Source organism: Leptinotarsa decemlineata, unplaced genomic scaffold (genome assembly GCF_025532065.1).
Source record: "Leptinotarsa decemlineata unplaced genomic scaffold, Ldec_3_MD MMD2_tig00000882_RagTag_RagTag, whole genome shotgun sequence".
Classification (NCBI taxonomy): Eukaryota; Metazoa; Arthropoda; class Insecta; order Coleoptera; family Chrysomelidae; genus Leptinotarsa; species Leptinotarsa decemlineata.
This window is the reverse complement of record NW_027412556.1, coordinates 22,287,433-22,311,871: the sequence shown is the minus strand read 5'-3', so window position 1 is coordinate 22,311,871 and position 24,439 is coordinate 22,287,433. Positions and strand designations below refer to the sequence as shown.

Genomic DNA, 24,439 nt, shown 5'->3' with positions numbered 1-24,439 from the left:
CTGCCGGTGCACTTAACACAGATGGAGATGGCTAAGCAGTTCCTATGGCCAAACCGCTGACATCGGTGACACTGCCCTGCCAGTGTTCTCTGATGTTGGGGCTCGACCTTAACTATGACGTTAAGGAGTTCCCGTTCCTCGTAAATGTGTTTCTGGTTTTGGCTCACTTCAACCAAAACCAGAGGAAGTGGGCGATTTCCGCGCATCACCCTGGAGACGGATGTTGGCTGGAAACCCTTCTCCACCAAGGAATCCTTGATGTCCGCGGTCTCCAGATGTTCTGGAACTCCTCTGAAGACAGCTCTGAGTTGCCTGTCTTAAGGTGAGGTGTACGTGTGATGAGGGATTTTTTCCTCACACCAGTTTGGACATATTTCTATAGTCCTCGATCGTGGAAGGCTGAACCTTGATGCCGTCAGCCAGGTTCACCGCTTTTGAATAATTGCTCACTCGCAGGCTCAAGGGGAAGAATACTGCACTTTTTCGTGATTTTCGAAGTCAGAGTATATGCTGAGCATTTGAGACTTATGGTCAGATAGGCATGGTTCGTCAATTTTAGCTTTATAATTATTCTCATTCAAATTAGTCGAAATGTTTATTGCGTACTTTACTAGTCACACTGTATATGAATAACAAATAGTGTATCCAAAGCTAATGGTCCAGTGCAAAGTACAAATTTATTCAAATCGATTCAATAGGTTATCAAGTAGTTTTAAGTAGTAGGTTTTCATACTGATATTTTTTTTTGTTGCTCACCTTGAATATACCACGAAAAAAATATTTTAACCATAATATTTGTACGTTTTCCCAGGAGCGGGCTATTTAATTTCTTTGAAAAAGGTACGGTTCTCGTAGTTTTGGCGTGAAGAATGACTCAGCTTCATGTTGTTTTTGTCAGTTATCGATTTGTGAGTGAAAATCTGGGAAAAGTGAAAACAATAACACAAACACAGACAAGAGTAATTTGCGAAAAGATCTTGCAATGAATTCAGATATTAATTACAACCGGGATCTTTCCTAACCAAACACCGCACACAAAATGGGAGAGGAAAATACGAAAAATGTTCGTTTCTGGAAAAATGACATGCACGGGAGGTAAATTCTTGTACGACTTTTCAGAAATTAGTTTTTATATATCAGAAAAGGCATCCCACAAATCCATTAATATGTAGGGTATAACCAGATAAATGTGCGTTTTAAATGTATGAAACTAAGTTCATGGAAGCCTTACAGAAACTCATCAGCTTTGCAGAAATAATTACTTTTTCAAAAATCAATTTTGTTCTGTTTTTTGTCCCATTCCTTGTACGGAGTTTGATTGGGAAAGATCTCGAGCGAAATTGGTATCTGAAATTATAAAAGCCGTAATTTCGGCAAATTTTCCTCTCTCAGTTGGGTTGTTGCTTTTACTTTTCCGTACATTACCGAGAGGTATCAAATTCACCAGTGAACGTGTCGATTTTTCAACCACGTTTTGATAGTTTTCCGCGAATAACTCAAAAATTCAATATTTAAAGTGTTTTCGAACACTTCTAAATAAGGAGAATCATTTCTTTGGTTAATGAACGTTCAACAAGCTATTGACACCAAGGGCGGATTTATGTGGGGTTATATATATATATATATATATATATATATATATATATATATATATATCCTAGTGATTTGCATCTAAGGAGGAAGCATCTACGGTTGTATTCTTTGGCTAATTTTTTCTTGATCCTCGACCATTGTTTCATTTTACCACACCACGTTCATTTTCAAATTTAAAAAAAACATTTTATGAATATTCCTCATTTAACTTATATATTTGTAGCTTTCACTTACTTCATATGTCTTGTAATTTTACATTTGTTATGTGTTTTTATCATGATCACAACTTTCATATTTTAATTTTAACTCAACTCAATTGCGACCAATCTCACTAACATTCTCCCTGATGATGACAATAACCATTGTCGAAATATTGGAAATATAATGTTATAAGAGTACACTTGCGCTTCGCTGCTATCCCAAATAACTCCAAGGAATTGTTCGTAACTAGTCAGCAAAGACTACCTCTCTCTCTCTCTTCAGACAGGATATGGGTTTCTACCAAGACACTATAGCTACTTTTGGATTAAATACAGTAAGGAAAATGAAACAATGGTCGAGGATCAAGAAAAAATTAGCCAAAGTATATATATATATATATATATATATATATATATATATATATATATATATATATATATATATATGACTCGTTCATTATGGATGACTCGCCATAGCTCATCATCCCAAGTTCGAGAGATTCCAAACACTCACTCCACCTCTCATTTCTGTAGTCAATGACTGTTTGACTTGGTTGGTCATCCTGCTTGCCGCAGCCTTTTCTCCAGGGTAGAGAGTCCGCTGATAAACTCGTCTGAGTCGATTTCTCTCCCGGATGAGGTTCTTTATCCTGGGGGAAAACTCATTATAGCTTCGCAGAGGACACTCTGTCCTAGTTGTGGCTGCGCGGAAAGCGTTGTTCACAGACAATTCGAAATCCGCCACTGCCGCGTCGAGACCATTGCGAGTTAGAAGCACCTCACGGTCCGTAAGTGTCTCCACTAGATGAGCCTTGAAGGCTTCCGAATCCGTGGATGATCTCATGCGATAGTCCTGGGGAGGGAGATCATCACCCAGCATCAGGATGACTGGATTATGATCTGAGTCTAGTTCCGACAAAGTGTACACTTCGCAGAACATTTAGTGTACCAGAGCTAATGGTCCAGTGCAGTGCAAATTTATTCAAATTGATTCAATAGGTTATCAAGTGGTTTTGAGTAGTAGGTTTTCATATTCAGTGATTTTTTTTTGTTGCTCACCTTGAATATACCACGAAAAAAAATATTTCAACCAGAATATTTGTACGTTTTTCCAGGAGCGGGCTATTTAATTTCTTTGGAAAAGGTACGGTTCTCGTAGTTTTGGAGTGAAGGATGACTTTCAGCTTCATGCTGTTGTTGTCAGTTATCGATTTGTGAGTGAAAATCTGGGAAAATTGGAAACAATAACACAAACTCAGGCGAAAGTAATTTGCGAAAAGATTTTGCACTGCTTTGATGAATTCAGATATTAGTTACAACCGAGATTTTTCCTAATCAAACACCGTACACAAAATGGGACAAAATGACCTGCATGGGAGGTAAATTCTCGTACGGCTTTTCAGAAATTAGTTTTCATATATCGGAAAAGGCATTTATTTTGTATTTCTGTATGAATTCGTGAATTTATGAGACGGTAAATGTGGGATCAACCCCTACCTTAGAGTTATAGGTCATTTGTTTTGTATGGTTGATCTCACGTTTAGCGTCCCACAAATCCATTAATATGTAGGGCATAACCAGATAAATGTGCGTTTTCAATGTATAAAACTAAGTTCATGGAAGCCTTACAGAAACTCATCAGCTTTGCAGAGATAAGTTACTTTTTCAAAAATCAATTTTGTTTTGTGTTTTGTTTCATTCCTTGTACGGAGTTCGATTGGGAAAGATATCGAGCGAAATTGGTATCTGAAATTATAGAAGTCGTAATTTCGGCAAATTTCCTTCCCCAGTTGGGTTGTTGTTTTTACTTTTCCATACATTACCAAGAGGTATCAAATTCGCCAGTAAACGTGTCGATTTTTCAACCACGTTTTGATAGTTTTTCGAATAACTGAAAAATTTAATATATAAGGTGTTTTCGAACACTTCTAAATAAGTTGGATTTGTTCCTCCAGGAGAATCATTTTTTTGGTTAATTAACGTTCAACCAGCTATTGACACCAAGGGCGGATTTATGTGGGGCTAATGGGGGTCCACCTCCCCTGTCATAAACATTCAATACCGAAATGAAAGGTAGAACTGAAACCTATGGTGTAAAGTGAATTCAACATACTGTTTTCAAACACTCTACTCGACGCGAGCTTCACCATCCAAGTTGGTGCCTTCAGGATATCAAGGACACTAATTCATGACTTCAAAACTGGTCACGTTCAGACATACATCAATGATTTCGAGTAGAAATTCGCGGAGAACAGTCTCCATCTGATTTTAACAGAACGATTCATAAAAAAATGAACCCTTGCGAAATATCCGATGTCTAGCAGTAGAAATGGCAGTGTTCCTTTAAGTCAAATTTTACTTCTTTCATTATTTATATTATGTAGGAATCCTCTGAGTGGAATCTGATTTGATCCCATACGAATGTTTGGAATACAAACGGAATATAGAACAGTGTTTTCCGTATAATTCAGCGTTCATATAAAAGTGTTTCGAAAGTACTTTTCTTTCGTGTAATTCAATGTGAATATGTAATAAGCTGTTTCAAAGGGGCTTCTTCTTTCTAAACTGAGTTTATTTATGAAAGTTACTCCTTCACATGATCTACATATCTGTTTAAAAATCTGTATAGAGTTAATTTTTTAAATTGATTGGCTATTTTCAGATCTCCAAAATTCTTGCTTAGTATGTATTTTTTTAAAACATTCCACACAACTCATTCCATATAAACCAGACTTTCCAGTTTCCAACATCTTGTCTTCTGAGTTACCTTACATTTGTTGGAGTGAGCAAAAACATTTTGAAAGCTACTTTCACACATGACAAATTGAAATTACATCTAATTCCTTAGTGTATTTTGGTTCATACGGAAGGAAAACGGACTTTGAATTAATGGCTTTTCAAAAAGTCGAAAATTTACGGAGATTCTCCTTGAATTCACGTTTCGTAATTACCTCACCTACTATATTTGAAGGATATTCGTTGCATTCAGCATTTTTCTGAATATAGTAACTTTCTTTACTCAAAGAAAACGTAACAAGTCTATGGACAAAAAAGTTCATCCTGCCATTTTGTGTTGTGGACAATGAAACAAGTTATCAGGAATGCATCCAAAAGTACCGGTAGTTTTCCTATAGATATCAAATTCTAGACCTTGGTTCATGATTGGTATAGTTCAAGTAAACGATATAGATATATATATATATATATATATATATATATATATATATATATATATATATATATATATATATATATATATATATATATATATATATATATATATCTGAACACGTAACGAATACCGTTTTACCAGTATAGTAAGAAGTGAGTTGAGCAAGGTCAACAAAACTTCTGAACACGTAACAGCACACCTAGATAATGACAAATGGAAAATCAGTTCAGCATATATATATATATATATATATATATATATATATATATATATATATATATATATATATATATATATAATCGATCGCTTCAAAAACACTTCAACAACTTTCTTCGAAAGTTTCTGATGATTCCTCTCCAATAGTCTCTATTTCACTATCACTGTCGTCATTTAAATCAATAATGAATTTATTTCCACCATTAATATGGAAGTGTCCAATCTCCATATAGTCTTTTTCAAGTAAAACTACTTTTGTAATATTTTTCTTGGCAGTTTTCTTCGGTAATATTTGAAACTTCTTTTTTAATTAGCTCTATTACCGTCTTATCAAATTTCGAAAAATTATTTTTACGTCTGATGCTTTGTTTCAATTTTCTCCAAATCAACTCGATGGGATTGAAAACACAAAAATATTGGAGAAGCCTCAGTATGGTAAGTCCACACTTTTCAGCAATACTCTCAAAGGCATACACTTTATCAAATGTTTTTGTCTGTAAAATTTTAAGTAGTTGGTTTTTGGTATACTGATCTTCAAAATACGATTTGTTATCCATTTAAAAAATTGTATTTCATCTCTCCTCGGATTTTTATTCCGTACTTTGATGAGCTGTCGCGATTGATAGGAAGCGTTGTCAAGAACTATTACACTATTCGAATACTAATTTGGGATCAATGTGTTTTCAAACCATCTCTCAGAAATATCAACTTCCATGCTCTTATGATAGTCAACATTGCAGTACTCAAGGTTTTTTTTCACATAATTTCAAAGAATTCTGAACCCATCCTTTACTTTCTCCTCAATGCACAATGATTATTCGCGAGCCTTTATTTGCAGGCATGTTGGGCGTACACATTCTCGAACCATCATTCCACCCTTTCGTAATGGTGTCGTGAGTGTCATACCAAATTTCGTCCAAATAGAAAATTTGCCGTTGTTCTTGTCTATATTTAGTTATTTCTTCTAAGTATTTCTTATGCAATTCCACTATTCTTCTGCTTTCCATAATTGCTTGACATTTGTTTATTATTTTAAATCTAAATATTAGTTTCTTTATCCAATTCTGAAGAGTTTTGTCACAGCAGCTCACGTTATTGCCGGAAATATTCAATTTATTCCTTATGATTTTTGTTATAGGAATCTCATTGCTTGTGTAACAGTCGTATATTGTTTTTTCAATGATTTTATCAGATAAACATCTAAAGGTTTTGGTAATCCCGTATCACATCTCGTCTTGCGTTCATTAGGTTTGTTTTTGACTATTCTATATTACATTATTTTACATTATTTTGCATCTGAGCGAGGTAGAATTACTTGAGGGGAGCAAGAGGGTGAAATTAAGTTCATGAGTGGTAGAACTACCCCGTACGGGGTAGCTGTGGCAACAGTGATAGTGACTGAACTCGAGTCGTTTTTGTTTGTACAATATTAGATACAAAACCTAATCTATCACAATGCAAAAATGATCTATACTGGCGTAGAATTTGTAAGACGAATTTAAAATTAAATAATGAATAAATGCCTACATTGTTTCGGTCATTTGAGTACATAGACGCTGCATTTAAAATGAAGACACCCATAATTTCGCAATTTGAAGGGGTAATCGAACTCTTGATTAGCCGTGAAGGTTGATGAGATTTATTATTATTTTGTAAACTTTTTACATTTTGATAAACGTTGGTTAACAAAATTTAAATACAAATACATATTTCCAAAAAAATTAAACTAAAAAGTATAAAATTGAAAAATGATCCTCTTTTAATGTTATTGGACATTGTTAATTTAATGTTTTTTTTGCACTAGATTATTTTCTTCAAGTTTGGTTGGCCATCCAGACACAATTTGTGATGGAGTCTGAACTTTTTCCGATGTAGTCACAAATTTTTTTATCACTGTGATATTGGAAAGGCATTGATCTTTCATTAATACCTCCGAAAGCCATATGAATTCGGCTTGCATTCTATCAATAGTTGCGTTATAGTCTTGATTGAGTGTCTCGGCAATTGGTAAATCAAAGGAGCTGTTTCAGTTTCAGATTAATGTGACTGAACAGTAATTCAATTTTCTTTGCCACACGTTTCAATGTTTTCCTCAGAATAAAAATTTTTGTTGGAGATTATGTCATCATAGAAAGCGGGTAAATATGTTCCACTTAGGCAATTTTAGCAAAATCTTGCCAATCATTTTTAGTCAAAAACAAGGAATTTTTTGAAGAAAGTCCTTACTTTTGTTCGACCGCACATAAATGCTTGCAATACTGTCCTCCTTGACCAAAATAATAATTACAATACTCAGTTTCAATATTTACATCAAAATAGTCACTTTTGTGTTCAACACGGTAATTTAAATGGATGATATGTGTTATTTCTTCAATATCTCTTATATTTCGAAAAAATCTGTTATAAGATAGAGTTAAATTTTGTCCTCTTGTATTTGCAAATTTTAGAAGTCTATTTTTGTGATAATTTTCGAAAATTCCGGTGATGAAATCAATAAGAGCACAAATGTTAAATGCTTTACATCGTTGCAATATAATGTCCATGAAAATTCTGAAAGCTTCACAGTAATTATTAGTATTGTTACCCCTGTTTAAAACGTCACTGCGAAAAGGTAGGCACCATTCTTCTTGACGACTCCAAATATGTTCTAAATGTGCCTTGGCATTATTATACTTGTTTAATGTTTGGTCGTTCAATAATTGAAACATAACATGTATTTTTTACCTATGTATTTTTTATTTCAACCACATACAGGGGTATACTCCTCAGTGGTATTGTGATTTATTCATCACTACTGTAAATATTGTATCTTTTGCTGTACTTTACAAAGATGAATAAAGTCGAATTCTTCTTATGATAAAGTTCTCTGTATCTGAAATAGTTTTAGCAAACAAAACGTGGCGGAATAACGTCATTAAAGTTTTTCGGTCATCTTTCTGAATCTTGTTATTACAGTCCTGTAGCCAGCGCCACAAGGTTTGCGTTACATGAAAAATACAAAGTAGCAAACGAGATTTTGGAAATACTACTTTAAGTGCATTTCTTTCTGCAGAGTCATCGTCGGTCATAATAATTTGTGGCTCAAATAATTTATTACAAGTGGCTTCTAAGTCTTGCTTTGCCACTTTTAGAGAATATAAATAATCATTTTCTGATTTATTTTTATGAAGTATAACAGCTATTGGTAATGCTCCAATTTTTGTCACTTTAAAAATAAAAGTGACAGAGGTGCTGCTTTGGTCACAAGAAGCACTAGTGTCAATGAAGATCATCTCATCTGCATGACCTTCTTTGAAAGCTCTTTTCATAACAGCCGTTATTAGAACAAGAAATGGATTTTCGTTAAGACACAAAAGTATATCTTGTTTTCGAGAATCTTCAATTTTAATCTGTATTCTTTCAATAACACTTTGGTCATCCCTTCCCCATATTTTTCAGACCTCCATTGTTAATAAAAGTAGGTCACTTGTCTTTCTGTTGGGTTAACTTGCGCATTTGCCATCACAATTTTAAGATAAAAACATTACATGATAAGTCTTGGCGGCAGAAGCTGTTATTTGCCACGTGGCGATACGCAATAACTACTTGATATGGTTACAAATGAACTCTTTAGATTTGAGCGATTTTTAAATAATGATGACATACTGAAATGGGTTAGATTTTGTGCGGTAATAACAAAATAAACTTTACAACTTCTATTCCAGTATAGTCAATTTCTGTAATAGATTAGAATATGTATCTAATTATTTGCAAACAAAAACTACTCGAGTTCAGTCATCATCGTGACTGTATTGGTACAGAGATTGTAAAATCGCTACCGGTATACCGCAAGTTTTGGACCAATCTTCTGTAAATGCTGATATATCTGGAAAACTTACTCTATTTTTATAAACGATACCACAGTTCTGTGGTATAGCAAATCGCGAATAGCCTAGAAGAAAATATTCAGGGACATGGACTCCTGTTGTGATTCAAATCTTGAAAGGATTTGTAGTTATGGCTGATTGAAGTCAGTTTTCAAGTTATTAAAAGGAACCATGTGTATATAAGATGAATTCATGATACTCATACAAGCAGGATTTCAACGGCAAAAACTGGTCGTTGACGCTATTTTCATCTTAGAAATGTCTGTATGTCTGTGAGTCTGTATGTTTTTCCGGTAACCAGCTGTCGCACCCCTACGAACGACAACCCTCAGAAGTCGAAACTTGTGCGAGCTAAGGACTAACGAGGTCTTACCTCTCAACGTGTGATTCCTAACACGGGTTAGACGATAGCATGTGAAAATCGGTCGTTCAGCCTGGGGTTTGAATCACCGACCAACACGGTGGTCGATTCGAGTGAGTGAAGAAGGCACCCACGTCGAACCGTGTTATATTTCACATAATGGTACAATAGGTCTTTCAAATGAATTAAAAATTTTGATGATATCTCACTTTGTTCTATTTGAATTCAAATATAAGAAGCGCCTAATGAAAAACCCTATATATTGAGATACATATTGATTTTTGATACGTTTCAAGAATCAAATCAATAAATAAATTTTCTTATAGCTATGTGGCTATTTCTTTATCATTTTCAGCATTTGCTTACCACAAATAATATCCAATGCACATAGAGTAATGAAGGGATAAATATCAATACTATCTTTGTCAACTTCTTTCTTGAGTTTGTTGATCATAATATTTCCATTTTTCTCGAAGATCTCGACGAATTGCTCCAAAATCGAGAAATGAAATGCTGGGGTAGCTATACGCCTACGTCCCTTCCATTTTGGTCCTGAAATAGAAATTATGATTACATTAACGTAGGAAATTTGCTAAAATATCTGAAACATCTCTTATCCGACATACTTTTTATCAAAATTCATTTCACGAATCACAATTTCAATTCGCATCATATTTTCTTTCAAACATAAAATGATTGTTCAAGAATGATTATTCATGTATTTACAAGGAAGATGCAATTCATTGATAAGGGGCAGTTAGTACGAACATTAACAATATTTATAAAGTCATAAATAAATATTCCAAATTGTAAACAGAGAACATTACCTACATTTTGTTTTATGAGAGAGAGGACATTGTTAGATCAAGATCTTCAGATGATGTGGTGCTGCAGGTTTTTCCGGGTTTTCCTGCAGCTGAAAAAGCAAATGCGCCACTGGAATCAATGAAGTCGCCCGGAGCGCCAATTAATTTTTATTGTTGTATTTATTTTATTTTTATCGTTGTTTTACCAAAGTTATCATTCATTATAAAGATATGAAGCTCCCACTAGATAAAAATAACGATAACATGGAGTATTTTCTAATGATTTTTCAGGTTCCTACCAGTTGAGGAATTTCATTATATTGTTCTTATTTGGAATATCCTTGGATATCATTTTGAATATTCATTCTTATCATTTTCTTAGTATAATCATCAGAAATTTTGTTGTTGTTGTTGACAAATGAACGAAAAGATGATGAATCATTTTCCATCATACTATTGATAAATAAAATATCACATAGCTATCCAAAAGCTTCCTCAGGGATATTCATACACTCCTGAGGAAGCTATTGTACAATGAAACACCTGTTGCGGTTTTGTACACTGTTCGGTGAAAATCTCAAAATAAAGTGTAACTTGAATAGTGATGTATTTTGCACAGTTTTGATTTGGATAGTGCGGCAATAAACTCGCACCAGTATTTTCAACCTGTCAGAGCAAGAAGAATCTGCCAAATAACTATAGACCAGTCACTCTGCTATCAGTGATATCAAAAATCATGGAGGAAGCTGTCAACCACCATATTCTGAAATATTTGGAAGGCTTCAGCATCTTGAGCGATCATCAATATGAGGATCTAGAGATGATTTCGAATTGGGGTGAAAGTAACCAGATTCAATTCAATGTATCCATCGGTTGTCTCCAAACAAATAAATGTCTCTGAACCGGATATAATAATTTTCAACAATAAACTTGTTGGGGGTCAAAATGGATACCAATATGTCCTGGCACAATCATGTCGCTGGAATTGCAAAAGCTGCTTCTCAAAAACTTGGAATACTGGTCCGAACCAGAAAAATATACCCGAGCAATTTCTGATGCTTCAAAGAGCTCAAATCCGACCTTCTTTGGAGTATTGTTCACATGTATGGAGCTCCGCCCCTAAGCATACTCTGAAGCTGCTGGATTCCATCCAGAAAGAACCCATCCGCCTGATTGGAGATACGAACATCACTTGCAATCTTGATAGTCTAGAACATAGAAGAAAGGTTGAAGATTTGTTTCTCTTCCATAGATACGATACGAGAGGTGTTCAAGTGACTTGTTTCATTTGATTCCACCAAGAGTGGTACATATTAGGAATACGTGACGGACTGTAGCTGCCCATCGTTTTGAAGATTAACTCAGTACAACTTGAACTTCACTGTTTGAGAACGTTTTCATTTGGAGAATTGTTTATGTGAAATAAACTTCCTGAGAACGTTTCTCAGGAATGAATTTATTCTCCAGTGATTCAAATCTAATGTGAATCGCTACTTTCGCACAGGCACCGCTCTTAGAGCGCCTTGAGAACTTTCCTCCAGTATTTGTGTTTTGTCTTGTTCGATTGATGACCTGTTTATAATGTAGAAATTCGTATAGAATATAGGATAAGGTAAATAACTATTGTCTGATTTCTAGTAAGTTTTTTATTTGTTACGACCGGTTTCAGCTTGTTAAACCATTCTCAAAATTCAACAAACCGAAACCGGTCGTTAACAAATAAAAAACTTCGTAGAAATCAGACAAAAGTTATTTTCTTCATCTCATATTCTTGTGTTTTGTCCTTAAAAAATAACTGAAGTGGCCTGAGAACACTCACCATCACTCGTCAGCAATCCCGTTCCCAACCAATTTCTGATGAATCTGTAATCTCTTGACTTGTCCAAAATGTAATGCGTTCCCAATACGAATTCAATGAAATCGTAATCTACTGTAAAAATATTCGCCTTTCCTACGAAGTCTATGAATAATATTTTTCCGTGCTTTTTGAAGAGGCGTGACATGTCACTCAGCAACACTGAAAAATTAAAGAAAGGTTAATTTGATAACAGCTATGTTTTTATTTCTAAAATACCATCAATTTTATGGTACACAGAATTTTCTTGGAATCGTTGATCGATTAACTTGTTTTTTTTTTTCAACACATCAGAAAAAAATATTTCAAAAATATAATAGAACTGACCGATACTTTATGAAAATCCATTACAATATATTATATTCAAAAAACACACTTCAATGTGAGATTTTCATTTGAAAGTGGAGTCGACTCTACGGGGAGGAAACATACCAGTTTGTCAGAAGACTAGAAGCAACACGAAAGAAAAAGACTCAACATTAAAGTTCTCAAATATTCCTTTTATGTTGCAGAGATACAAGAACCACACCAAAATTCGTACACCTGAAGAGGAATATTAATAAACCACAAGCTCAGTGAATATATAACAGGATGGAGACAGCCTTGTTATTGGAGAGAATCAATCAGACACGAAAGGAAGTAGCAAAAAATGATGAAGAACTCTTGAAATATCACCTGAAGCTTAGCAACTAACTAGAGGAGAAAGACTAGGACAATATTGACAAATTAACCACAAAACAATGGAATCAACCTTACAGTCATCAAATTAGAGACAGAAGAGGAAATTCAACAAGATTCAGAAAAAATAGCCCAAATATCCAAAATTAGACACCGAGCTGGTTGTTATCAATAAATCCAATCGACCACTCACCAGTGATGAAACGAGTTTACTAGCTAATGGGGGAAATTTCAGCGTAACACCATCGACAATACCCACAGAAGAAATCATCGCGAACATAAAAGCCGGAATTGAAAATCTACCTGCAGATATTGAAGAAGAATTATGAAGCGATTCTTGAAGAATTCTGAGGAAATCCAAACCTCCGAAATGCAACATTTCAACGCGTGAAAAGGCCGGCATGAGAAGGCTCAATTCTAACGAAAATATCATCATTTTGCATGCTGACAAAAGTAACGCAACAGTGGTCTTGAACACTTCGGACTACAAAAACAAACTCAATAACCTTGTTAGTCAAGAAACGTACAGAAGATTACAAAAAGACTCAACGTAGAAGACCATAAGAAAGACCAATAAAAGAATCTTCATCACTACCAGAGATAAAAAAATACTTTGCAGATCAGAAGCATTACCACCGAGGCTCTATGGATGACCGAAAATTCACAAAGAGCATATCAAGTGCCATAGAATCACCAACCTCAAATTTTGACAAACATTTGTCGGATATGCTGCAGAAAAATTTTATCAAACATTTGAAAAGCATCACCTCAGAGCCAAACGACAATCTAGTTAGCTTAGATATTGCATCCTTATTCACAAATATACCACTCGAAGAATCCCTAAGCTACAAAGAGGTTATCTTCCCATAAGGACAACTTATTTTCAATGGAATAAAACCTTTTATGAACACGTTGATGGAGTCGCAATGGGCAGTCCACTTAGCCCAGTAGTGGCGAATTTCCACATTTTGAAGAAAGAGTCATTCAAACCTCAGAAAAACGACCGAAGAACGTTCGTTGTTTGGAGTCATGGAAAAGAATAACTTCAGAACATCTTGAATCATCTGAATAGCTTTCATCCGAAAATCAAGTTCACCATGGAATTAGAAAGACCTCCAAATCCCTTTCCTTGATGTTTTAGTCATCAAGGAAGGTAATCAACTAGGCTATAAGATGTACAGGAAGAAAACACACCTACATAATGGACCCAACCATGATCCAAAACAGAAACGAACCGTCATCAACACCCCAGTGAACAGAGCTTCGAGAATATGTGAAGAAAGTTACGTCGACGACGAAATAAAACACCTAACAACTGTGTTACAAGTTAACGGCTACGACAGCAAAGACATATCTGTATCTGTAGAGCATCGAGGGTGAGTGTAAGGCCACAGCACTTAGGCCACATGTGACCCATTGTACATCCTTCCAAGGAGCTGTCCTCCTGAGTTATCGTCCATCCTGTCCTTTCCAGGAAAGTGAACAGGTCACTGGGAGACATCTCCTTTATATCGGCAGGTGTAGGCCAAGACTCGCCGAACACATACTCTTTTATCGACAATAACTCCGAGCACTCGCACAGGACATGCCTGACAGTCTCATCTTCCTGTTCACACATCCTGCACTAGCCCCATATTATGGAGGTGTTTCCTTAGTTGACAGTGGTCAGTCAGGAATCCTACTGTTAAGCGTAGATTTTTCCTGGTCATTGCCAGATATTTCTTCGGCGCCAGCTTCCCAGGGTCGCCCAAGGTGATCCTGGCAAGATTACATCCTTTGATTCCATCCCATCTCTTCAAGGAGCCTTCTTTGGTTTTTGAGACGTCTGTATATATGCGTATTGCATTTGTAGCATCTGGCTCTAATATCTGTTTTATTTGTATTTTGTTGGGTTTATTAAATACAAACCTGGGTTCAATTGCAATTCAGTTGCCTGCAGCAGAGGTTGCGCAGTAAGCGCTTTTCGCCATAGGCTCAGCCTCAATTGACCCATTCCTACTTCAAGATTTACACCAGCCGTGCGCAATCGTACCATGGCCATTAACGCAACCTCCTTAACGTACAGATCCAGAGGGGTCAGACCCGTGAATAATTCCATTGCCGCGGTTTGTGTTGTTCTCATGGCTCCTGTGATGTTTAAACAAGCCATTCGCTGTATCTGATACAATTTTTAGGTGACCGTTGCTTGTAGAACTGTCGGTTCCAATGCAATGGCGTTAACATATGTTTAATTATTGCAGTGTAGATCCAGGTGACCACACGGGGTGAAAGACCCCAATGCGCGTCCCACTGTCCTCCGACATTGCTCATAAGCCACGTATGCTCATTTTGCTTTACTCTGTAGATGAGAGTTCCATGTTAGTACCAAGGTATTTTACCTCTTCAGAGAAGTTCAGTTTGCTTTTGGAGATTTCGGGAGGTTTTAAGCCCGTTAAACTCCTTCTTCTGGTGAAAAGGACAGTCTTCTTGAAATTGATCGACAGTGAGTGTTCCTTACACCATATTTCTATTAATTTTAGCCCATCCTGCGCTCTATCGCACAGTGTGTTTACAAATTTGCCAGTCTGCAAGATAACTATGTCATCTGCGTATGCAATTGTGTAGAATCCATTTTTGTTGAGGTGATTATTCCAGAACTATGTTCCAGAGAAGGGGTGATAAGACCCCTCCCTGTGGACATCTCTTCATGACCAGTCCTTTCACTGTGATGTCTTCTACATTTATACTTATTGCTCTACTAGAGAGCATCTTAAGTATCCATGCTCCTACTACCAGAGGTACATTCCTGGAGTGTAGTTGCTGGGTAATTGTTGGAAAGGTTGTTTCATCAAACGCTCCCTCGATATCTATGAATATACCCGGGGTGGATTCTTTGTTGTTCAATGATCTCTCGATTCTGCCAACCACATGGTGAAGGGCCGAATCAGTAGACCTTCCTGTAGTATATGCATGCTGATTTGGATGAAGTGGCTTGTGAATTAGTACTCTTATGTACTTTTATGTACCGCTCACATAGCCTCTCCATGGTTTTTAAGAAAAACGATGTGAGACTAATTGATCCGCGCTACACGTCCAAAGGAAAAGAAGAGAAACACCAGTGAAGATCAACCCCAAAGCACTGTCTATCTGCCATACATAGAAGTTGTCACCAACCGAATGGGGAAAATTCTAGAAGGAGAAAATTAACACCATCTTCAAACCAACTAAAAAAATATCAGAGTATTTGAGATCAGCAAAAGACAGCAGAGATCCACTCACATTGGCGGAAGTTTATACAGGATTCCATGTAACTGTGGTAAAGTCAGACAAAAAGAAGCATTGGTACCCGCCTAGTCGAGCACAAGCGGAGTTGCCGATTGGGACAAACCGAGAAGTCTGCAGTCTCTGAACACGCACTGTTCGACGGGGAATACAAGATTCTGTTCGAATATACCAAGAGGCTAGCAACTTCGAATCATTTTTCAACAAAAATGCATTTAGAAGCCATAGAAATACACAAACACCAAAAGAACTTCAACAGAAAGGAAGAGAGAACATATCTACCAAAGATCTGGCACACAGCTTTGAAAAGCGCCAAACGAAGCCAAGTCAACCAAATTGTGCGTGAAGTACTCGCGAACCCGCCATTACAGACAGTGCGCAAAAAATCAGCACTATTAATGATACGGCAGAAATGGGAGCTTCAGTTTCAGTTGACATGTCAAGAAGAGTACTCCGATCACGTCACTGAAGATGACTGCTGCAAAACACGGAAACCAACCAAAACATTGATAATCCAGTCATTTTAGGTATTTTAAACCTCAATCTGCGGAAAAATTCCTACCGAGCGGAATTTTGGTATACACCTTCATTATGACGTTTTAATGAAGATGTGAAAAATTGACATTGATATCGTGCCGGCTAAAAAAGTTATAAGTCAAAATGTCACAAAAATCAGTTTTTCGTGAATATCTCGCGACCTATAGCTCGGAGGTCAATAAAAGCCAGTATAAAAATTATTCCTCATACGATTATCTACAAAAAATGTTCCTTGTATTTTTTTGTAAAGCCAACCGTTTTCTGACTAGAGCGTTGAGAAAGCGACTAGAATGCACTCACATAGGGTATTGTATACCCTTACATAGGAGTCAACTCTATTGCTTTTTATCAATGTATTTGAGTTTTCTCAAAACTTCTAACTTCTACTCGGGCGTTTTGTGACAAATATACTTATATTATAGAGGTTTCGAAACTTAGTAGAATCTACTATATATAATGCAAATGATTTACACAATTCTGCAGAAATATTCCAACAAGAAAATTGCGCTCGAGATGCCTTGTCAATGCTGGAATACATTTTTACTAGCAATGTACGGTGCTCCAAAATCAGAAAATTCAATTGACAATTACAAATACTGCAGCTTTGCTAAACTAACAAGACAAAGCACAGCTGTGAAATTTGAATCATCACACCCACTTATTCAGCAGCTCAACAGCATATTTAACGAGTCTATTATCAAATACAAACCTGGCCAGGAAATGAAATTGATCCAGAACAGTGGGGTTGGGAGTTGAAAAATAATATATTACAACCAATAAAGACTTTATTGCCACCAGCACCCGATAATCTACTAAATACAATCTTTTGTAATTGTACAGAAGGTTGTGGCGGTAAATGTGGATGTAAAAAAAATGGATTGAGATATTCTAAAGCTTGTGGACATTGTCGTGGTCAGTCATGCTTAAAACGCAGAGTCCACTAGTGAAGAAAGTGATGAAGATGTTGATTTAAATACAGCAATAAGTCCACTCGATGTTTCGTCAGCAACTTTTAATGAGGATATCGACAACGAATTAATATAAAAGAAAATTATATACAAATTTTTTCCCCTATTTTTCAATGTACAAATGAAACCATGCCACGGGGGAATCCATGTGAAAAAACACCCCTTACATTCCACCTCAAAGGTGATGCGGAAACGAGTGCATTATCATAATGTAGTCGCTTTCTCAGCGCTCTAGTCTGAAAACGGTTGACTTTACAGAAAAACGCAAGAGACATTTTTGTAGATAATCGTATGAGAAATAATTTTTATAATGACCTTCATTGACCTCCGAGCCATTGGTCACGAGATATTCCGAAAAACTGATGTTCGTGACATTTTGACTCTTATAACTTTTTTAGCCGGCACAATATCAATATCAATTTTTCACATCTTCATTGAAACGCCACAATGAAGGTGTATACCAAAATTCAGCTCGATAGGAATTTTTCCGCAGATAAAACTTTAAATGACTGGACTATGGCGCCAGCCTACATTTTTATACTCTGTATATTCCTGCATATTTTAGTAGACCTTAAAATTATCCTTCCAAAAATGTAGCACACTAGATGTTTGCTAGAGTCACCTTTGAAATACAAAGCTTTTACGTTGTTTCATGTAGACTTTGAAACGCACACTTTGATCAAGTAGGATTTGGATGACGCGGCGATAAAACTGAGATAAATTGTTCAGTAGTAGCTATCAAATGTTGAGAAAGCTTTCCACAGCAGTAATTACAACACGTAGTTTCAATAAAACTGACAACAATTAATAGTATATTCACTACTAATAAATGAAATTCAACAATAATAAAAATGATAAAGAGCAAACAATGAAACATATTTCTTCGGAGAAGGTGTTCGAAATTTCTACCAGCTTCTCCTACGCACAGGCGACACCTTTTCTGAACGTTTTTTTGCCGATTAGTTCAATAAGAGTGAGATAAACGAAACTTTGCATCACTTCCGCTTTCACTTCGTATTTAGAATTGGTCGGAAATTTGCAAATGAGATCTTTCAACTTTCCCCAAAAGTAAAAGTCCAGGTACGGTGACCTGGTCACGGTGCTTAGAAGTTATAATAATTGGGTAAGAATGGCGTTTATGTGAAAAAAAACTTCCTGAGAACGTTTTTCCAAATGGATTCATTTCCAGAGATTCAAATCCAATATGCACAGACACCGCTCTAAGAGCGCCTTAAAGATTTTCCTGTACTGTTTGTGTTTTGTCCTTATAAAAAAAACAAAGATAAGTCAGCAGAAAAGCTACCAAACTTCTATCCTGATATTTAAGCGATAGAACCAGGCAATACTATATGGTGGAAAAGTTTGGAAATTTTTAAAAATTGGTAAAGGAGTACCACAAGGATCAGTATTGGGTACCCTACTCTTCAGTCTATATACTTGCAATTTTCCTAAGTCCTTCTTCATTCACGCAGCACTATTATGCTGATGATACACAATTATATTTGTCATTCAAACGTGAAGAAAATCTCAGGCTATTAGTGCTTTCAATTTTGATCTATATAATCTCGAGCAATTTTCTAATAATCATTCCCTAAAACTGAATTCGAAATAAAACTAAACTGTTGCAAAGAATTTACTGCAAACCACTTTGCTAGCATTCAGATTGGAGGTGGGCCTTTAACACTTTATAATAAAGTTAAGAATCTGGGTTTGTGGATTGACGAGGATATGAGATTTTCTTATCATATCAGTACAAGTATACAAAAAGCATTCTGTAATCTCAAACTGATTTATCAAAATAGACAGTTACTTAATAAAAGAAATAAAAGTTTACTATGTGACTCTATAGTGTTATCCAGGTTAAATTACTGCGATGTTATTCACGCTCCTTGTATAACTCCATTGATATCAAACGAATCCAAAAGCTCCAAAATAGTTGCTTGAGGTTAATCTATAAATACGATAGGATTTCATACACATTGAAAATAAACAAATGGCTTGATATGAGTGATCGAAAGTTCCTTCACTCTGCCTGCTTCTTTTACAAAGTCTTAAAATACCGAAACCCCCCTATTTGTACAATAAGATAAAATTTCGCTCAGACGTACATAATATTAACATTAGACGAAAAAGTTTGCTTTCTCCCCCAATGTTTCACACATAATTTTACAGACGTTCATTCACCCATCACATCACCAAATGTATGAATAAAATACCACTAGAGTTGAAAGAACTCTCGTTATCGACTTTCCGGACGCATATCATCAAATTTCTCGATAGATAGTAAGTTATACTTTTTCCCACTCTTCATCTTCAGTGCGATCTGGGAATTATTAATTAGTTCGATCTGAGAATTATTAATATACCATTCACAATGTTTAAAAAACAATTATGTATGTTTCTTTGATAATCTTTATCTTCAATTTGAACTGTGACTTATTTAGTAATTTAGCGATGGCAATGTTTATATTCCCTGTAACGTAGGTGCATTCGAAAGTAATCACTGTTTTTTTTGTGTTTGTTCTGATTTGCCATTTAATAGTCTGTTTTGGGTTAGGTGGAAGAACAGATGTCAGTCTGTACCTTCGGGTGCCGATTGCCATACTGAATCTCGCCCATTTACTTCTTTTTCAGTTCGCATGTATGAATATAACTGTAAATTAATAAAATACCTTCATTAGAGGATCTGCAGCAAATTTGGAATACTGCAGGTGAGTTGGAATACCGTGGATACCTAATTATTATAAGTACCATCTGTGTTTTCTTCTTGTAAACGTATCGTCACACGCCATACGGAGCTGATGAGCTCTAAAAACCGACCGCCATCTTGATTTCCGGCTGCCAGTTCGTAGAAGCGAAACGTCAAATTTCAAAATTTTTTCGATAAGAAAGCGATCATTGATAATCATTTACTATGATACATAAAACTTTATTGTAATTAATTAAACTAATAAGTGACCATTTTAATTGATGGTTTTACTTTCATTTTGTTAATATTTCTGAAATTAAAAATGTGATATGAAATTTTTAGGTTAGGATGTTTAGGTTAGGTGTTAATTTGGAATATCGAAAGTGAATATAATTTGGGATATTCCATCTGTGATTATTGTGACTGATTATTACTTGGTAATAATATTAGTGTAAGCTATTTTGTCATAAAAATTATTACCAAGAGAACTGAAAAATATAAAACTAACAAAAATAAGAAATTTATTAGATAGTAAGGAAAAGTGTAAGCAGTCAAATGAAAAAATGTGATCATAACTTGGAATAATATATTCCAAATTATCTGCACCATAAGTCAAATGAAGCTTTTGGAGTTTTTTAGGCTGATTAAATTTTGATAATGTTCTTAATTTCCGTTTTGTTTTATTCTTTCTGTTATTAAAGTTTAATAATTTTCCAACCATTTGATGTGTTTTTTATTGGGCTAAATTTTCTTCTCTACTTATTCCCAAAAAACAAATCAGTATTTCAAATTTGCTGCAGTTCCTCTATTATTATTATTATTATCAATAATATCGAATTCGCAACGCAAGAAGAACTCTTCATGTGTTCCGGCAGACATCATAGACGGACGCTGAAGTGAACCTCTCTCTTTTAGGTTATGCGACTGTCTAGAGAACAGGGGAGCCGGGTTCGAATCCCGGTCCGGTCACATTTTTTCAATTTAGTTTTTCATTCATATTTCTGCATACTGCAAATTCAACATTCCGCTGAATTCTCTGTGTATCTTGTCTATCAAACATATTGTTCAAACAACTCAAATAATTATCTCGCCTCAAATTGATTTTATTTACAAATAATATAAATAAACGAAAATCGATCGCCGTCTTGGTCGCTGGTTCAAGCCCCAGGCTGAACGATCGATTTTCACTTGCTATCGTCCAAGCCGTGTTAGGAATCACACGTTAAAAGGTAAGACCTCGTTAGTCTTAGCTCGCACGAATTCGACTTCTGAGGGTTGTCGTTCATAGGGGTGCGACAGCTGGTTAACGGATAACTCCAAAAAAGCATAATTAGATCGGAGCAGACAGTATATTTTCTTACGAATTTCGTTCTATCTAAATGAAGAAACGAATAATGGCGATAAAGACATCCAGAAAAGGATTGCTTTAAGAGAATCAACATCACACTGCTTCACTGAAATTCCGAGCCATTAGGGGTCTAGCTCTATTAGATGTTATGATGTAGGCTTCAAATTTCTAGATACATTGAAGCAGCTACCCTTCTATTCGACCCTCTCTGCTATATATTCGTTCAACTGAATTAGTTGATAGTAAATAAATTTTTACACGAATTCACGTATGTTTCGATCTATGATCTTTTGGAATGACCATTATATTTACTATTTATTTTACTGGAGGACTATATATTGAAGAAGCTACTGTGTTAGCGAATCATGTCGTGATATATTTTTCAGATAAAGTTAGTGAAGATCAAATCGTGAGGTGTACTTTATAAAATTATCGAAAGATGTACCTTCGGTTCCTCCAAACTCCAGTGCGTTTCCTACAAGAGGCCATCCTGGAATGTGCGTCACCCAGTTCAATTTTTGTTTAATGGACAGAAGGTTGTACCATCTATAGCCCAGGACGGCTACAATAACAGCGAATATTGTCCCCAGAAACAAAGCTCATGTTCACCGATCACTCACAAACTGACTATTTTAATTTGGAAATAATGTTTCATAATCTCGATGAACAATCATCTTACAGGTCCGGCTGTAGGAATTTTCAGTATATACACGTATAGATCTTCCACTGCGTACACGTGTAGATCTTTCACTGCATCTTTCAAAATAATGAATATTTCTAAATGTTTCTTTTCGGATTATTACAAACAGGTAGGAGTTATATATATATAATATATATATATATATATATATATATATATATATATATATATATATATATATTATATAAACAGGGTGTCAATTTGAAATCTTCCCACCCCCAAATAATATGAGGAATCAAAAAAACAGGTCAATTTTATACTCGAGAGGGACACTTTCAAGGAATATTTCTAGCCCTCGTGGTTTCTACCCCCAAGAAGGGGTAGATGTTACCCTTAGAATCTTAAAGGGGAAGGGGTGTCTAGTGGCACATCACTTTGACTGGCGTTCAATTCTGCTTCCACTGATACCCTGACATTTTGTTTTTTGATGAGCAGTTTCCGAAAAATAGCGTTCTAAACTTACACATGTAATTAGAATTTGCCTTATTTGCATTATTGAATTGACTCCTTTTAATAAAAATAGTTAGAAGAGTAGGTGGCACATTCTAACCCTTGAATGACAGGAATAAATGTAGTAAGTGTGGGATTTATTTTTTGTTGGTTATTGTCTTTTTACAAAATAAATTTGATTTGCCAGAAAGACATTTCACACATAAAATATACTCACCGCTGTTTCGAAATGTCGTCCATTTTGTTCTAAACAGTATTAAAGTCTGTTTTCGAACTCCCCTGTAACACTAGGAAAAAACGTTACTAGGAATTACTGGCATGCTCCTGTAATTCGTCTTTTAAGTATAAGTTTAATATCAGAAGGTTGTGTTTTATGAACAACGAATTCAAGATGCCCCTAGAGAAAGAAATCAATAGGTATTAAATCCGGTTATCTCGGAGGCCATTCAACTGCTCCTCTTCTGCCAATCCATCTATCCGGAAATGTCTCGTTTAACTACTTTCGGAGGGAAGAAAATAATGAGTTGGAGTACCGTCCTACTGGAAATGTAACAGATACCTTGATTAATCACCTCAACAATAATAGATTCTACACAATTGCATATGCAGATGACATAGTTATCTTGCAGACTGGCAAATTTGTGAAACACACTGTGCGATAGAGCGCAGGATGGGCTCAAATTGATAGAAACATGAATACTGAGATAGTCCTTTTCACCAGGAAAAGGAGTTTATCGGCTCAACTTCCCGAAATCTTCAAAAGCAAACTAAACTTCTTTGAAGAGTGAAATACCTTGATACTATCCTCGACAGAAAACTAATATGGAACTCTCACCCACAGAGTAGAGCAAAAAAGCAGTGGGACGCGCATGGGGTCTTTCACCCCGTGTGGTCACCTGGATCTACACTGCAATATAAGACCTAAGTTAACGTAGGGAGCCATTACATGGGGACCGAAAGTTCTACAAACAAAGGCCATCCAAAAATTATATCTAATACAGTGACTGGCTGGTTTAAACATCACAGGAGCCATGAGAACAACGCCAACTGCGGCAATGGAATTGATTAGGGGTCTGACCCCTCTGGACCTGTACGTTAGGGAGGTTGCGTTAATGGCCGTGGTAATGGCACGGCTGTTAAAGTAGGAATGGGTCAATTAAGGCTGGGCCTATGGCGGGAAGCGCTTACTGCACAACCTCTGCTGCAGGCAACCAGTGATGCAACTGAAACCCAGGTTTGTGTTTGATAAAACCTACAAAATACAAAGAAAATAGAATACAGATCAGATGCTACAACTACAATACGCAGTATATATACAGGCGGCTCAAAACCAAAGAAGGTTCAGGATGTGGAGTGTACTCCAAATCAATAAGTCTAAGTATTAAGTGGGGAATGGAAAAAAAATACCACGTGGTCCAAACAGAACTGGCTGGTATCTCAATCGCACAAAATAAATAACCACGAAAGAAATTCTGGCAAAAACATAAACAATCTGCACTGACAGCAGAGAAGCCCTATTAGCATTCAACAGACAAAGTGTAACCTCAGGGCTAGTACTAGAGTGTCACCAAGATTGAGCCAATGCCTCGGTAGATAATAACATTATCCTGAGGTGAGTTAAAGGACACGACAGGAGTAAAAGTAATCGAATTGCCTACTCTTTAGCCAAGGAAGCGGCTGGACTAAGAATTTCAAGACCCAGTGGCACCTACGGCCTGATGACTTCGACAATTGCGGAA

The 24,439-nt window shown here is 35.9% G+C and overlaps 1 protein-coding gene across 1 annotated transcript in view; it reads right to left on the bottom strand.

Moving 5' to 3' along the window:
- The window catches only part of LOC141482226 (probable cytochrome P450 4d14), a gene marked incomplete at its 3' end in the record, with an annotated part of 35,445 nt that extends 13,264 nt beyond the window's left edge, over positions 1–22,181 (bottom strand). The window contains 3 exon segments of the mRNA XM_074175222.1: positions 9,775–9,960; positions 12,034–12,231; positions 21,996–22,181. Of these exon segments, the coding sequence (XP_074031323.1) occupies positions 9,775–9,960; positions 12,034–12,217 (370 nt within the window).
- Between the last annotated feature and the right edge of the window lie 2,258 nt (positions 22,182–24,439).